Source organism: Musca domestica, unplaced genomic scaffold (assembly GCF_030504385.1).
Source record: "Musca domestica strain aabys unplaced genomic scaffold, Musca_domestica.polishedcontigs.V.1.1 45, whole genome shotgun sequence".
In the NCBI taxonomy this organism is placed as follows: Eukaryota; Metazoa; Arthropoda; class Insecta; order Diptera; family Muscidae; genus Musca; species Musca domestica.
In genome coordinates, this window is record NW_026712335.1 from 3,222,635 (window position 1) to 3,239,247 (window position 16,613).

Consider the following 16,613-nt stretch of genomic DNA (forward strand, 5'->3'; position numbering starts at 1 on the left):
ATCTGGTAGTAAGACGGAATATATCAGCGCACTCCTTCTAGTACCTCCCCCACAAACGCTCAAAATTTTGAATATCCATGAAGTTCATAAAAAGTGAAATCATTATCCGATTCCATTCCAGACATAGTACATCCCAATATTTCCATTAACACAAGATCTGTTATAAAGATGGTAGAGATCGGACCATTTCGCTTGCTACCTGCTCCACATAGGGTTCAAGATTTAGAAAAACATAACGCTCAAAGAAAGCAAAATAAGTATCCAACTCTATTTAAATTTCACACATACAAACACAAGATCTGTTATAAAGATGCTATGTATCTTCGAACCCTTTTTGATACCTCACCGTCAATACTTTTATCTGTCATAAATTGCGAATCAACTCAGCGATCCTTTACAACTTGCTATATCTAAATATATGTCTTTCAACCAAAATCCTGAGATGAATAAGGAATTTATGATTTCGAATAAATTGGATATAAATGTTCGATTTCCTTATATATTTATAATAATATTTATATCATATTTATTTAGGTCCGATACGCAGTGGACAAAATTAACACTTTCTTTCAAAACCCACTCCATAGAGGGTCAATAGATTGAAAATTCAACATATTTTAAAATAATCGAACATTGGCTGAGGGTATAAATCTGTCGGCAAAACCGACCGATAATTTTTTACATGTTTTAGGTTACTTTGCGATGTCGATACAAGTGTTTTAAATTGTTAGCTACATTTTCACAATCTACAGATTTTTTTCCTGTAATTATGAAGAAATAAAATGTGGCGCTATAATCTTATATTTTTTAATGATCATAAAAAAAATAAAAAATCGACAACAATTTTTTTTTAATTTTTCATTATTTTATTTCAGTACGTATACGAACATGTGTTGTTGCTGTTGTGTCTGATTTGAACAAAACAAAATATATCAATTTAAAAATTTATAAATAAAATTCAAATTGTTTAATAAACCTAATACATATAACGGAAGAACAAATGTGTGATGTTAGACACATATATATTATTTTGCGGTAATATATAGATACTTTCACATGTATTTACAATACAGATACAAATATAGATAATTTTCAATATTCACAATTTAATTTTTATAGATTATTTACAAACTAATAGATATAGGGATAAATACAAGTGGAATGTGCACAGAAAACTTAAACTCGACATAAACAAATAATAATAATAACTATTATATTAAGATAAGAATAATTAAATTATATTTTTACAAAATGAAAGTGCACAGAATGAAAATACATTTTTGGCGGGTTGTGGAATGATTAAAGCCAATTGCAAACGGAGGAGAAATCTGAGAATTTCCTGTCAAATCGAGAATTTCCTGTGGTATCTTTCTATGGTCAAAAAATAAAGACATTTGCCAAGAGTCCAGGCGAACGAAAATCAATCTCTTGAAATTTTGTGAATGTTGATTTTTCTATTTCGATAGTAATGTTTCACGAGGAATTTGAGAGAATACAAATCAAAACGAACTGATTTGTCTCAAAATTTGTATTCACATTTTTCGAAATAAAAAATCCTATTCAAATTTTGAAGGTATATTTCTGTATGACGATACGAAAGTGAATACAAAATAAACAAGTAATAAAGCAGCTAAGTTCGACCGGGCCGAACTTTTAATACCCTGCACCAGTTGGAAGGAACTTGAAAAATTTCAAAAAAAACTTCCGGAAACTACCACTTAAATGAAAACTGTTATATGGAGACCATACGAAGACGTGGACCTGCTTACGAAATTTTTTTGTCATAGGCTGAAGTACCCATTACGAACTTTAAAAACGAAATTTGTTACAATTCCGGTGAATAATGTCGCACAAATCATAAAAATACCCAGTATTGGGAGGTACCGTCATATGGGGGCTATACGAAGACGTGGCCCTGCATACAAAAATTTTTTGTCATAGGCTTTAGTACCCATTGCGAACTTTAAATATGAAATTTGTTACAATTTCGGTGCATAATGTCGCTAATTTCGTCAATATACCGAATATTTGAGGTACTCTCTTATGGGGGCTATACGAAGACGTGGGCCTGCATACAACAATTTTTGTCGTAGGCAGTAGCACCCATTACAAACTTTGAATATGAAAATTGAAATAATTCCTGTAAATACTGTCGCTAAAATTATGAAAATACCGAATATCGGGAGGTACCTTTATGTAGGGGTTATACGAAGACGTGGACTTGCAGAGATAATTTTCTGTCTTAGGCTGTAGTACCCATAGCGAACTTCAAACACGAAATTTGAAATAATTCCGGTACATACTGTCGCTAAAATCATGAAAATACAGAATATCGGGAGGTACCTTTATATAGGGGCTATACGAAGACGTGGACCTGCATACAAAAAATTTTTGTCATAGGCTGTAGTACCCATTATAAAATTTTAATATGAAATTTTAAATAATTCCGGTAAATAATGTCGCTAAAATCATGAAAATACAGAATATAGGGAGGTACCGTTATATGGGGGCTATAGGAAAACGTGGACCGACATGGCCCATTTTCGAACTTAGCCTGCCTACTGGAAAAATAAACATGTGTACAAAATTTTAGGCTTCTATCTCAATTCGTCCGAAAGATAGTGTGATTGCAACAGACAGACAGACCAGTACCTCCCTATATTCGGTATTTTGACGAGTTTAGTTACAATACCCACCGAAATTGATTGAGATGTGGTATTTAAAGTTCGTAATGGATGCTACAGCCTATGACAGAATATTGTATATACTGGTCCAGGTCTTCGCACAGTTCCGATATAACGGTACCTCCCTATACCCGATATTTTGATGATTTTAGCTACCTAATTCACCGTTTATTTCAAGTTTCGAATTTGAATATGGTAATGGCTTATGACAAACAATGCCTATGTAGGTCCACGTCGTGTAGACCACAATATAAAGGCTATATTCGTTTTTTTTAATTTTCACAGATTTTTTTAGGGATTTTATTTTTTGAAATTTTTTTAATTCGTTCCAAATGGTGGAGGGTATTCAAAGTTCGGCCGAAATTACTGCTTTCAATATTGTATCGTCTCACAGAAACAGTTTCTAATTCCAAAAATTTGCTCTCATTCGCCTGTATTTTCGATCGATATTTTAGACAAAAAAATCCTATCAAACCAATTAGAGTACGGGTTTCGAATACAGACTAGAAATCTAAGAAAGAACAAACGAAGTGGGGATGGGTACAGATTCGATAAAAACAATTGAAAACTAAACTACTTAATAACTTAGAAATTAAAAGAATTATAATAATAATACACTAATATTTACAAAAAAAATAAATCAAACGAATATGATGTGTTCATTAAAATTCGAAATATTTTCAAAATATTTCCGAAGATGTATTCCATTGTCGCTTCGACAATGAAAGCACCAATCTTAGCACTTGCAAAATACGAATTTTTTTGGATATTTAGAAGATAAGGAGACAATTATAATAATACTGCTACGAGCACTTGGTGATGAAGAGACAAAAAAAAAGCTAGGGTGGTGAAAATGGATGGGTTAGAAGAGTAATGGGAAGGTCTCGGAGGATAAAGGTATAAGGCCGTTCTATGCCTACTGTCATATTTCACATTCAAACTCCGATATGCGATGATTGAAATAGACCATGCCCTGTTCCAGATCCTCACTGAAACCGCTGACATCCATATAATCCGAGGCAGCTGAATCATCATCGACCCATTTGTGCAGAGAACGATTGATTTCCAAACGGCATTGTGTAAAACTTGGGCGCATCTGAGGATCCTTGTGCCAGCAACGAGACATCAGATTATAGAACTCATGGCGTCCCTCTTTGGGTAAGTCGGGTCTTAAACCCTGTGGCACGCGGCGTATAACTTCACGTCCCGTCAAATGTGAATATGGGGTAGAACCTGCAAAGAACCAATATTAATTATGAATCCCTTTTTAAATTCATCTTCAATTCCCCACCTAATGTTGCAATTTCCCACAGCACAATACCAAATGCCCAAATATCCGTTTCGGTGCTAAAGCAATTGTATTGCAGCGATTCGGGCGCCATCCAACGTATTGGCAAAGCCGGCCGTTTACCAATTGTATCTTGACCCTTCTTTTCACTGCAACCACCATCTTTATGTGGACTACCTCCGCCGCCACCACCTCCTCCCGCTGCCGTCCAATGATTCATAATGAATTTACCACCAAAATCAAATTTGAATTTGTTGAAATTACTGCGCATTATCTCATTGGCACAATTCTTTTCCAGCTCTTTGCGTTTACGTTCCGCATCCAGATCTATGGACATGCCGAAATCACAGATTTTGCAAACGCCGTTATGATCGAGCAGAACATTACGGGCTGCCAGGTCTCGATGAACAATCTGGGGGAAAAGAAAAATATTAAAATTAGAAAAAAAAAATTAAGATATTACAAATTTTCAGGACATCTACAGGGTGAAATGAAAAAACTGCAATCAACACAAACTAAGCTACTCGTCCGACAGCCTAAATTATTCCAGTGACAGCTCATTATATTGTTTACAACATCAGCAGAAATGGTTCGAAAAGTAAAGAAGCGACTTGACCGAAACCCGCGTGGCAGTGGCCGAAAAATGGCTCGGCAGCTGAACATATCGCAATATTCCATTCGGCAAATATTGAAAAATGAGCCCGGGGTAAGGCAATTGAAATTCCAATAAGTGCAAGAGCTTACACCGCAACAGAAAGAAAAAAGACCTCAAAAGAGCTAAAGAGTTGCTTTGCTTGCTTGAAAGTTCTGAACTGCCGAATTTGGTTTTCTCCGTCTCCGATGAGAAAACATTCGTTGTCCAGCAGTTTGTTAACAAACAAAATGATCGTGATTACTTGCCAAAGAGGTCAGCTGAAAATGGTCACCATGGTGATGGTGTGGGCCGCCATAACAGCAGATGGTCGCACTCCGCTCGTATTAATCGACCGTGGAACCAGAATAATTGCCGAATATTATCGCAAAAATATTCTGGAGGGTGTATTAAAGCCTTGGGCATTCAAACATTTTGGCCGCAGACCTTGGACATTCCAACCGGGCTCAGCACCATCGCACCCAACTCGCGCCACCCAAAAATGGTGAGGTTCCATTTCCAGCGCAAAATGGCCACCAAAATCTCCGGATACCAATCCGTTGGACTATTGTGTCTGGAGTATTATGGCAAGCAAAGTTGACACTACAAAAAACCTCAAGCAAGCGCTTCGTCGGGAATGGGCTGAAATACCGAAGAGCAACATTCGGACAGCGTGTGAGCGTTTCATTGGCCCTTTGGAGACCATAATTCGTGCCAAAGGTGAACAATTCGAATAAATCTGAACTTATTTTAAAATTTGATGCTTTTTTTCTCACCCTGTATATAAAAAATTATCTTCCAGAGGGTAAAGTACTCAGAAAGAACTTGTTTCTGGGTTAATTCCCGTCGGATGTGCTGAAACACATCCTATTTGGAGCAAAAAAATTGAAATCGGACGAAGATATATATATGAGAGCTATATCCAAATCTGATCCGATCCTTCATTCATTTGATATACCTTCTCTCCATTTTAACCCCTCTTTTCTCTCGCCCAAAAAACTTACTCTCTTTTCGGCTATATACTCCATGCCACGTGCAATGTCCAAGCAAAATCCGGCTAAGGTACGTGGCGACAAAGGGGCCAAACTGCGGCCACCTGGCACAGAGGCTGGTAGGATATTTGTGGCATTGCGGGCTGCCCTCAGCAAAGATAAGAGACGGCCACGCATGGCATACTCCATGATTAGCATGTGGGGTTCTGAAACAAAAAACATACAGAATTAACAAAAATTAAATACCATTAAAAACATTCAATTTTCAGAGGTATAGAAGAGGAGACAAAACTTAACCTGTTTCCACACAAGCTCCCAGCAGGGTTACAACATTCTGATGAGAACCCAATTTGCGCATAATGTTCCCCTCTTCCTTGAGACTCAGCTGAGTGCTGCATGCCTTGATGGTTTTAACAGCCACAATACGTGTGGCACCAAAATGGCCACTCAAATCATCGGCTTCGGCTTTCCACACCTGACCGAAATTACCCTCTCCCAAAAGACTTTTCAGACGAATATTGGAGCGATCAAATTCCTGATCGCTGGTCACCGAACTTTTGTCATCATAACGCTGCTGGGCATGATTGTGATTTGCATCACGGGCCAATGGGGGTGCCACCAATTTGCTGTGTAAACTATGCTGTCGCTGGGGTGGTTTCTTGTGATGATCCACCACATCTTCGTCCTCCTCTTGATATTTTCCATCAAGCTTTTTAACCGGACTTATGGGCTGTTGATCGGTAATGCACACATCGAAATCTTCATCGTCTTTGATGGGAGGCTTCAGGAGATAGTTACGTAGCAGGTACAGAATTATGGCCAGCAGCGGGACAATACCAATGCCAGCCAAGACCATGGTCACAATATTCATGCGGTGCATTTCCAAGGAGATTTCCTGATCATCAGTCACCACACTTGAGGAAATTTCCCCAGTTACCTGAGGTTGTCTCGTTGTTGTACTTGTGGCAGGTTGATTGACAATGGGCGGGTTTTCTTTGGTTGGAGGATTTTCAGTGGATCGTCCAGATATCGGTACACCGGCGCTTGATCTGGTTACTCCACTATCGGTGGTAAATCCTTGTGGGAACGGTCGCATTGTTGTACTGCTAGGGCTCAGTGAGCCTCGGTACACACCCGATGTGCGATTGACGAAAATAATGATGTTCGTATCGTCATCGTGTTGTTCGACTAAACTGGGACCGAGAGCTCTCAGCAGTTCGTTATTTTCTTCTATGATATCGGATTTTCGGGTGGTTGTGGGTGTTTCTGTTGTGGTTGTAGTTGTTGTTGTTGTTGTGGAGGTACTTGTGGTGGTTGGGGTACTGGTAGTGGTTGGCAAAGGTGTGGTTGTTGTTGTAGTACTCGTTGTGGAAGTTGTTGAGGTGGGTATAATGGTGGTGGTAGTTGTTGTCGTCGTAGATGTTGTTGGAATTGGAGTTATTGTTGTTGGTGTAACTTTGGCCGAAGTTTTGGGAATAAATTCGGAATATCTCCTGGGAGCCGGGGTACTTGTTGTTGTGGTGGTGATCGGTGCCATGGTAGTTGTTGTGGTTATTGTGGTTTCAAGAGCTGTTGTTGTTGTTGTTGTGCTGGTCGTTGAGGCTATCTCCCTCTCTGCTGTTGTGCTCGTTGACGACTCTGTACTGGGTATATCCGAAATGGGCGGAGTCATCATTTCCTCATCACTCAAAACGGTAATAATTAAAGGAGTAGCTGTCACTATGCTGTCCTCTTTTTCCTTCAATGCCTCCCTTGGTATGGACTCCAAAATGGGTTCGACCTTTTTCACCACCGATATTTCAGTTACAATTTCCGCTTTCGGTTTCAATGGCTGTACCTTTAGCGGTTTCTCTGTAACAATTCTCAATGTGGTGGTTTTCACCTCCGTGGGGGCCTCAGGTGTGGTACCCCTATGCAGGGTGGTATAACGCCTATTGAAACTTACCCCTCCTCGAGGATTATACTTAAACCTTGCCCGACTCCTTTCCACAGCCGATAGGGTTGAGGTCACAGTTACAGGTGTCGTTGAGGAGGGTAATTCCTCGGCCACCGATACTTCCAGCAGCTTCGGATGTTCATCACTAACCGAGGTAATGGTCAGGGCATTTGGTTTCAGAGGCGGAAGTTTTTGCCCAAAATACAAATACGGTTGTATTTCGTCATCTTCTATGGATGTTGTGGCCACCGTCACCATAGTTCCAGGTTTACGTCTTCCCCTCAGCTTACTTGCTGCCCCAATACCCTTGACCTCATCGGTTATGTGATTTGCTGTGCCATTCTGCTCCTTGGCTATCACCAAGAGGCCATGTGAAGACTCATCGGTGAATAATATTTCGTTCGTATCCTTTTCACCAGCTTGTGCCGTTCCTGTGCCCTTTTTCGATGAATTCTTCACCATCACCACACTTTCCGCGCCACCACCAATACCACCAATGATGGTGGGTCCATTACGTGAAAAATTTGCACATTGTCGCATACAACTTGCCGTCGTTCGTCGGGTGAAATTTTTCGTACAATTTCGTATACATATTGACCTTGGATCGGTGGGTGATTTCGAGGTGGTCTCAACAGCGGTCGCTGTACGTCCTGTGGTGCCAATGCGATTGCGAAAACCTGGTCGATGTAGAGCATTGCGACGAGCCGCCAAAACATCCATTAGACGACGTTCTCTCTCCTGAGCGGCAGTAAGTTGGGGACTGACAGAGGGATGGGTGGGACGATAGGTTGTGGGTGAAACACTCGAGTGTTCGTAGCCATCTGCAATGAGAAGTAATAGGAGGAGGATGAAATTGGTATAAGATCGTCATAAAATAAATATTATATGAAATCTTGACATTTGGTATAAAAATTATGTTTGGGACGCAGTGTTTTTGGAAATGTGTACTAAATGTAACAACCCTACTAAATGGTACTAAACTCACTAAAATTTAGTTTTGGTTCAACGGATTGATGTGGAGATTTAAAATGTTGGTAATGGGGCCACTGCTGCTTAATATCTGAAATTTGGCACTAGAATCACTGTTATTGTGTAAGTTTGATATTTGGAGGTAGTTTTGTAAAATACGTACTAAAAAGTACTAAATGGTACTAATTTTGGTATTTGGGTAAAGAAACGAGTTGGAAATCGGAAAATTGGAGTAAGAGCCTTTGATGTTGCGTAGAATCGAAAAAATAAAATGTTTTTTAAAATAGTAACAATAAGTGTACCAAAAGTACAAAAATGCACTAAATTTGGTACCATTTGGGATTATGTGATCGGATAGTGGTAAAATCTTAAAATTAGGTAAAAGAATCAATTTTTGGGAATTGGTGTAAGGAGATGGTTTTGGTAATATGTACTAACTGTTAGGACTGTACTAAATGGTACTAGTTTCGGTACAAATTGGCTTTGGGTGAAAGGAAGAAGCTGGTAATTTAAAATATTGCTTTTGGGGTAAATGCTGGTGGGTAGGGTTAAAATAAAGTGTTGGGGTTTCAAATTCATGCAGAAAGCGTACGAAAGGTACTTAATTGTACAGATATTGCTTGATATATGAAATTTAGTCACTGTTAGTGTAAAGGATTGAGAATTTAAGTTGGTTTTGGAAATGTGTACTACAAGTGCCCAAAAAGTACTAAATAGTACTATATTTGATACAGTACTAAATTTGGTATTGTGTGATAGGATAGGGATAACATTTTGAAATTTCATGTTTGGATTACTGATGGTATCTGTGCCTTAAATTTGGCGGTGGCTTGGAATTTCATCATATATTTGTACGAAAAGTATTAAGTGGTACCACATTCCGTATTGGGTAAAGAGATGGGGCTGGAATCATCAAATTTGATACCAAGGTCTTTGAAATTAAGATATGAGGGTGGATTGGAAAAGCGTCCTATATTTGTACGAAAAATAGTAAATGGTACTAAATTTGGTATTGGGTGAAGAGATAGGGCTGGATTCCTCACATTAGATATTTAAGACTCTTTTGGTATCAGAAGTTGATTATGAGTACTTTAAGAAAAGTACTAAATGGTACTAGAATTGGTATTGGTCGAAGGGATAAAGATAAAATTCTGAAATTTGTAATTTAGACAACAGTTGGGGTCTGAGATTGAGATTTAGAGGGGGTTTGGAAATGCGTCCTATATTTGTATAAAAGATACTAAATGTAACTAAATTTGGTATTGGGTGAGGGGATAGGGCTGGAATCCTCAAATTTGACATTGAGATCTTTGTTGTAATCTGAAATTGGAATACAGAGGTGGTTTTGGAAATGTGTACTAGAATTGCACGAAATGTACTAAATATTACAAAATTTGATATTTGGTGAAGGGATAGAGCCACAATTCTGAAATTTGATATTTAGATTTCTAATAGTATCTGCCTTCTATATTTGTACGAAAAATACTAAATAATAGTGAATTTGGTATTGGATGAAGGAATAGAGCTGAACTCCTCAAATTTGATATAGATGTCACTGTTGGTGTCTGTGGTAAAAGATATGGAGGTGGTTTTGGAAATTTGTCTATAATTGTTCGAATAGTGCTAAGTGGTACTAAATTGGATATCAGATGAGGCGATCGAGCTGGAATCCCGAAATTTTATATATATGTCACTGTTGGTATAAATAGAGCTGGAATCGTGAAAATTGTTTTTGAAGTCTCTGCTGGTATCCGGTGCTGAGATCTGGCGGTGGTTTAGCGAATGTTACTAAATTTAGTATTGGATGAAGGGATCGCGCTGCAATTTGATATTGAGATCACTACTCTTGGTTTCTAGGGTAAGCATATGGAGACGGTGAGACAATTTGGGGCAGAAAAATCGAATGTGAATTTTGAATACCCTTCATCATTTTGAACGAATTTTGCAAACTTCAAAAAAATAAAATCCCCTTAAAATTCTATTAAAATCTTGAAAATGCCGAATGTAGCCGTTATATTAGAGTCTCTACGACGACGTAGACCTGCATAGGCAACTTTTGTCATAAGCCATGACAATATTCAAATGCGAAATTTGACAAAAAGTCGTCAAAATACCTTATATTTCGAGGTACCATTATATGGGTGCTATACCAAAACGTGGACCAGCACAGACAAAATTGAGTAAAATTTTATCAACTTTCTTCAGTGCGTTCGGAAGCTAGACTGATTTTCACCGATGGACGGATATCGCTAAACGACATAGAATTTTATGCTGATTGTGGAGTCGGTCGGGGCCGACTTTATGATACCCTACACCACTTTGGTTATTTAGTAGAACTGCGCCTAACAATTAAAAGTTTTTATGGGGGAATTCAATCGTACACGCTATGATTATATTTATAATTTAAAGTTCAAAGGACTAAATATGCCGAAGCATTTGTGTCTTTTAAATTCGGACTTGTATTGCCTATTTGGTGCACAATTAATTTGAAATCGGATAAAGATATATATGGGAGCTATATCCAAATCTGAGCAGATCTCGATAAAATTTGGCAAAGATATTTCTGAGCTGTATTTGAACATCGTTGTTACGGAGTGCATATTACGGCTGTGGGTAACAAATATAACAAATCGGATGAACAGTAAATATGGGAGCTATAGCTATATCTGAACCGATCTTCACCAAATTTGACATACTAGCTTCTAGACTCAATTTGGTCGTAGGTGACAAATTTCATCCAATTTAGGCAAATATTAGACGTTTGGTGCACAATCAAAGGTAAATCGGACGAAGTTATATATGGGAGTTATATCCAAATCTGAACCGATCTCAAAATAAATTATCAAATGTATTTCTAACCTGTATTTGATATATTTCCCTAAATATTGCTGTTACAGAGTGCATATTATGGCTGCGGAGGACAAAAATAACAAATCGGATGAAATATATATATGGGAGCCATAGCTATATCTAACCCGATTTCGATCAAATTTGGCGTACTTATTTTCAGGTTTAATCTGATCATACGTGCAAAATTCCATACTATTCGTACAGATATTACACGTTTGGTGCACAATAAAAGGCAAATGGGACGAAGAAATATATGGGAACTATATCTAAATTTTGACCTATTATCTCCAATTTCAATAAGGTTCGTCCTTGGGCCAAACAAATGATTTGTGCAAAATTTCGTCTGGATAGGGCAATAAATGCGAACTGTACTTTGTTTACAAAAATACATGGACAGACGGACAGACAGACGGACGAAAGAACATGCATAAATCGACTCAGAAATCAAAAGGAACTATGGGTCTATCTCGTTTCCTTTTGCCTGTTACAAACAAATGCACAAAGACATAATACCCTGACCACCTTGTGGTGTAGGGTATAAATATATGAATTATAGCTCTTAAAAATCCGCGCTTAAAGCTGAAGAAATATTATTGAAAAATCCACGATTATTGGCCTTATAGCTCTGAAAGTCCCTTAAAAATATTTTTAAAAATATATCATTTAAAAATCCACATTTATATTTCAAGTAGGCCCTAAAAAATATATTTTTAAATCCTCAATTATAGCTTAGATAGTCGCTCCACAAATATTAAAAAAAGGTTCACTATTATAGCTCTAATGGTTCTGGAAAAAGTATAGGTCTCCGATAGTTCCGAATAAATAAAATAAATAAATAAATCAATCCGATTATTCGTCTTATAGTCCCTGATAATATCTTTGCAAAAATCGTCAATCATATCTGTAATATTTTTTTAGAAAAAAAATATATTTAATAATTTTAATATCCTTACGAAAAATATCCTTATAAAATCACCAATTAAAACTCTGATAATCCATTAAAGAATTATATTTCAAAAATCCACGCACGATATCCCTGATCATAAATCTGATTGCTTCTTATGAAAATATAGATATATCAAAATCCCCAAAACAATATTCACAAGCCTTAAAATTGCATTTGACAACATTTTTCTCACAGCGATTTTTCGTTTGGAAACAGTGTAACGTATAATTCCCGCAAAATTACCGTTGCCTCCTTGTATGCGTACATTCCACTGCCGCGAGAACTCATCGACATAATTGAGTGTTGTTACTCTTTGACGTTACATTTTTATGGCAATTTCGATCTAAACAATTAAATTACCAGTCTTTCAAATCATCTAAGCCATTGTGACCTATAGCCTAAGGATGTGGCGCATTAATGACATGGTCACCACACACACACACACACACATACAGTTGAATATAAAATCGATTGGAGTTCACGCACTTGTTTCTATAACAAATCTGGCAGAGAATCATTTCATTAATCATTATTAGCTTTTAATTTGTAAGCATTTACCTTAAAGCCAAGTGGGGCTAATTCTGCTTGTAATGTGAGCCGTTCATGCTCAATATGAAATATGTATTGAAAGCCTATAGCCAGTCATTCATAGGCCATATAAACTGCCTTCAAATCGGTGTTCATTCAATGGTATTTGTCTCTCGCTAGCATCACATTCGTAGCGGGCTTGGGTATCATTTTACGGTTAGGAGGAAAATCATTTCATTATCCACATCATTATTCAATTACGTGTAAGCGATCGATTCAATGAAGCGAATAAAATCTAGTTTTGTTAGAAATACCCAAAAGAAACCTTACAAGTTTATTTACCGCTGCGTTGGATGGGTGGGGGAGGTTGTTTGATATTTAATTGCAATAGATTAAAAAAGAAGAGAAGAAAATATTTGAAAATTTCAACCCTATTACAAAGATTGATCTTTTACAAATATTATTAATTTATCAACCTGGATATGGTTCTGATGACTCTTAAATAGCGAAAAATACACTGTTAAACAGAATTTTTTTCAAAAATTACAGTGAATATTCAGCAGATTACGGAAGAAAAAAAGACACGTGTATCGACACGTGAAATGAGTACTATAATTGTTCGATAAGCACAAAGTACTGAAATATTGAAATTTAATTTGGATGTTACTGTTGTTGGTGTCGCTACTAACATTGGTAGTGGACTGAAATCCTGAAATTTGATATTAAGGTGTTCTATAATTGTTCAAAAAGTACTAAATAGTACTTGATATGGTATCGGGAGAAGGAATAGAGATGAAATATGATGTGAATGTCACTGTTGGTGTCTGTGGTTGAGAAATGGTAGTGGATTTAGGAATGTGTACTAAGATTGTTCGAAAAGTACTAAAGGTTACTAAATTTGATATTGGGTGAAGGGATAGAAATGAAATCCTGAAATTTGATATTGAAGTCACTACTTGTTTCTAAGGTTTACCTACGGAGACGTTGAAACGTTGGCCAGAAAAAATGGATGAGGGTCCATTGTGCAATGGGAGCCATAGCTATATCTGAACGGATCTTCGCCAAATTTGACAAACTAGCTTCTAGACTCAATTCGGTCGTAAGTGCCAAATTTCATCCCATTTGGGCAAATATTAGACGATTGGTGCACAATAAAAAGTAAATCGGACGAAGTTATATATGGAAGATATATCCAAATTCGAACCGATTTCGATAAAATTTATTTAATATATTTCCCCAAATATTGTTGTTACAGAGTGCGTATTACGGCTGCGGAGGACAAAAATAACAAATCGGATGAACAATATATATGGGAGCTATAGCTATATCTGAACCGATTTCGATCAAATTTGGCATACTTATTTTCAGGCCTAATTTTGTTGTATGTGCAAAATTCCATACTATTCGGGCTGATATTACACGTTTGGTGCACAATAATTTGCCTTTTATTGTGCACCAAACGTGTGGACGAAGATATATATGGGAGCTATATCTAAATTTTCACCGATTATCTCCAACTTCAATAGGGTTCGTCCTTAGGCCAAACAAATGATTAGTGCAAAATTTCATCTGGATCGGGTAATAAATGCGAACTGTACTTTATTCACAAAAATACATGGACAGACGGACATGCATAAATCGACTCAGAATGTGATTCTATGCCGATCATAAAAAGGAACTATGGGTCTATATCGTTTCCTTTTGCCTGTTGCAAACAAATGCACAAAGACATAATACCCTGACCACCTTGTGGTGCAGGGTATAAAAAGAAATGATATACTTTGTCTTGGCTAACACATAATCTCCAATTGTAAAACAAAACATTTAAATAGAATTTACATACAAACTATTGTACTTATGTATATGATTTATTCTGAGATCTATACTGAAATTTTGTGTAGAATATTTCTTCTCTTCACACTTTCTGGCTAAAACGAAATTTCACTTTACTTTCAGACGTTAACTCGAGAAAAAAATAAGAGATATTATTGGCTTTTTTCGGGAATATTGTCGCAAATATTTTTTTGATATACAATGAAAATAGTTTTTGTTTGTGACTTATAGTGTAGGCCGAATGCCCTCCACAATTTGCAAATTTTCAAAAAAATTAAATCCGTTAAAAACTCTATTAAAATTTTAATAATACCGAATATAGCCGTTATATTGGGGTTTAGAAGAAGACGTGGACCTGTATTGGCAGCTTTTGTCATAAGCCATTACAAAATTGAAATACGAAACTTAAAAAAAATCGGTGAATGATGCAGCGAAAACCATGGAAATACCGAATATAGGGAGTAACTGTTATATCAGAGCTATACGAAGACCTTGACCTAAATAGACAATTTTCTGCGATAGGCTGTAGTACCTATAAGGACCTTTAAATACGAAATTTCAAACAATTTCGTTGAATATTGTACCAAAAATCTTGAAAATACTGAATATTGGGGGTGTACCGCTATATGGAGATTATGCGTAGACTTGGGCCTGCATACGCATTTTTTTTGTCATAGGCTGTAGTACCCATTACGAACTCTAAATACGAAATTTGAAACAACTTCGGTAAATAATGTCCGCAAAATTGTCAAAATATCGAATATCAGGAAGTGCCTTTGTACGTGGGCTACACGAAGTGTGAAGTGCTTAGAAATAACTTCTATTACGAATTTTTAAACAATTCCAGTGAAAAATGTAGCTAAAATTATCCAAATAGAGAGGTACCGTTATATTAGGGATATACGATACCGTGGACCTTTAAAGACAATAATCTTCCAGGGGGTGAAGTACTCAGAAGTAAATCCTTAGTGGATTTTCAGATAATTTAATTGAAACAAGTAAAAAAACATTAATTTCGGCCGGGCCAAACTTTTAATACCCTCCACCTTAGGGTAAAGGAAACATTAAAAGAAATTTGACAACAACCATTAAAATGTCGAATATTGGGAGGTATCGTTATATGGGGGCTATACCAAATCGTGGACCTACACATGCAATGTTTCGCCAACGGAACTAGAACCCATTATGACCTACAAATACCAATTTTTAGACCAATCCGCGAAAATATGTGGCAAAAATTATTAAAATACCGAATATAGGGAGGTACCGTTATATGGGGGCTATACCAAAACATGGACCTATAATTACAATGACTCGCCACATGAACTGGGACCCATTATGATCTACAACTACCAATTTTTAGAGAAATTCGTGAAAAAATGTGTCAAAAATCATCAAAATACCGAATATTGGGAGGTACCGTTATATGGGGACTATACCAAAATGTGGACCCATACATGCAATGTTTCGCTACCGGAGCTGGAACCCATTATGACCAACAAATACCAATTTTTAGACAAATCCGTGAGAAAATGTGGCAAAAATAATCAAAATATCGAATATCGAGAGGTACCTTTATATGGAGGCTATACCAAAACGTGGACCCATACATGCAATGTTTCACCACCGGATCTGGAACCCATTATGACCTACAAATACCAATTTTCAAACAAATCCGTGAAAAAATGTGGCAAAAATCATCAAAATACAGAATATCGGGAGGTACCGTTATATGGGGACTATACCAGAACGTGGACCGATATATCTCATTTTCAATACCAACCATCCTAGACACAATACAAATTGCTCTGCTAAATTTTGGCGCTCTACGTCAAATAATGTGGGCTGTATCGTGATTTCAACAGACAGACGGACAGACAGACAGACATGCATCGTTAAATCGACTTAGAATTTTATGCTGATTATGAATATACATATACTTTATGGGGTCTACGA

At 37.0% G+C, this 16,613-nt stretch overlaps 1 protein-coding gene across 1 annotated transcript in view; it reads right to left on the reverse strand.

The window, feature by feature from the left end:
- Positions 1-862: 862 nt before the first annotated feature.
- Positions 863-16,613, reverse strand: part of LOC101898060 (mucin-2) — a 167,866-nt gene continuing 152,115 nt past the window's right edge. Inside the window, exons 4-7 of the mRNA XM_005176534.4 lie at positions 5,893-8,352; positions 5,608-5,801; positions 3,976-4,384; positions 863-3,917 (exon numbers count right to left, since the gene is read on the reverse strand). Of these exons, the coding sequence (XP_005176591.2) occupies positions 3,607-3,917; positions 3,976-4,384; positions 5,608-5,801; positions 5,893-8,352 (3,374 nt within the window). The 3' untranslated portion in view covers positions 863-3,606. The remainder of the gene's footprint in view (positions 3,918-3,975; positions 4,385-5,607; positions 5,802-5,892; positions 8,353-16,613) is intronic.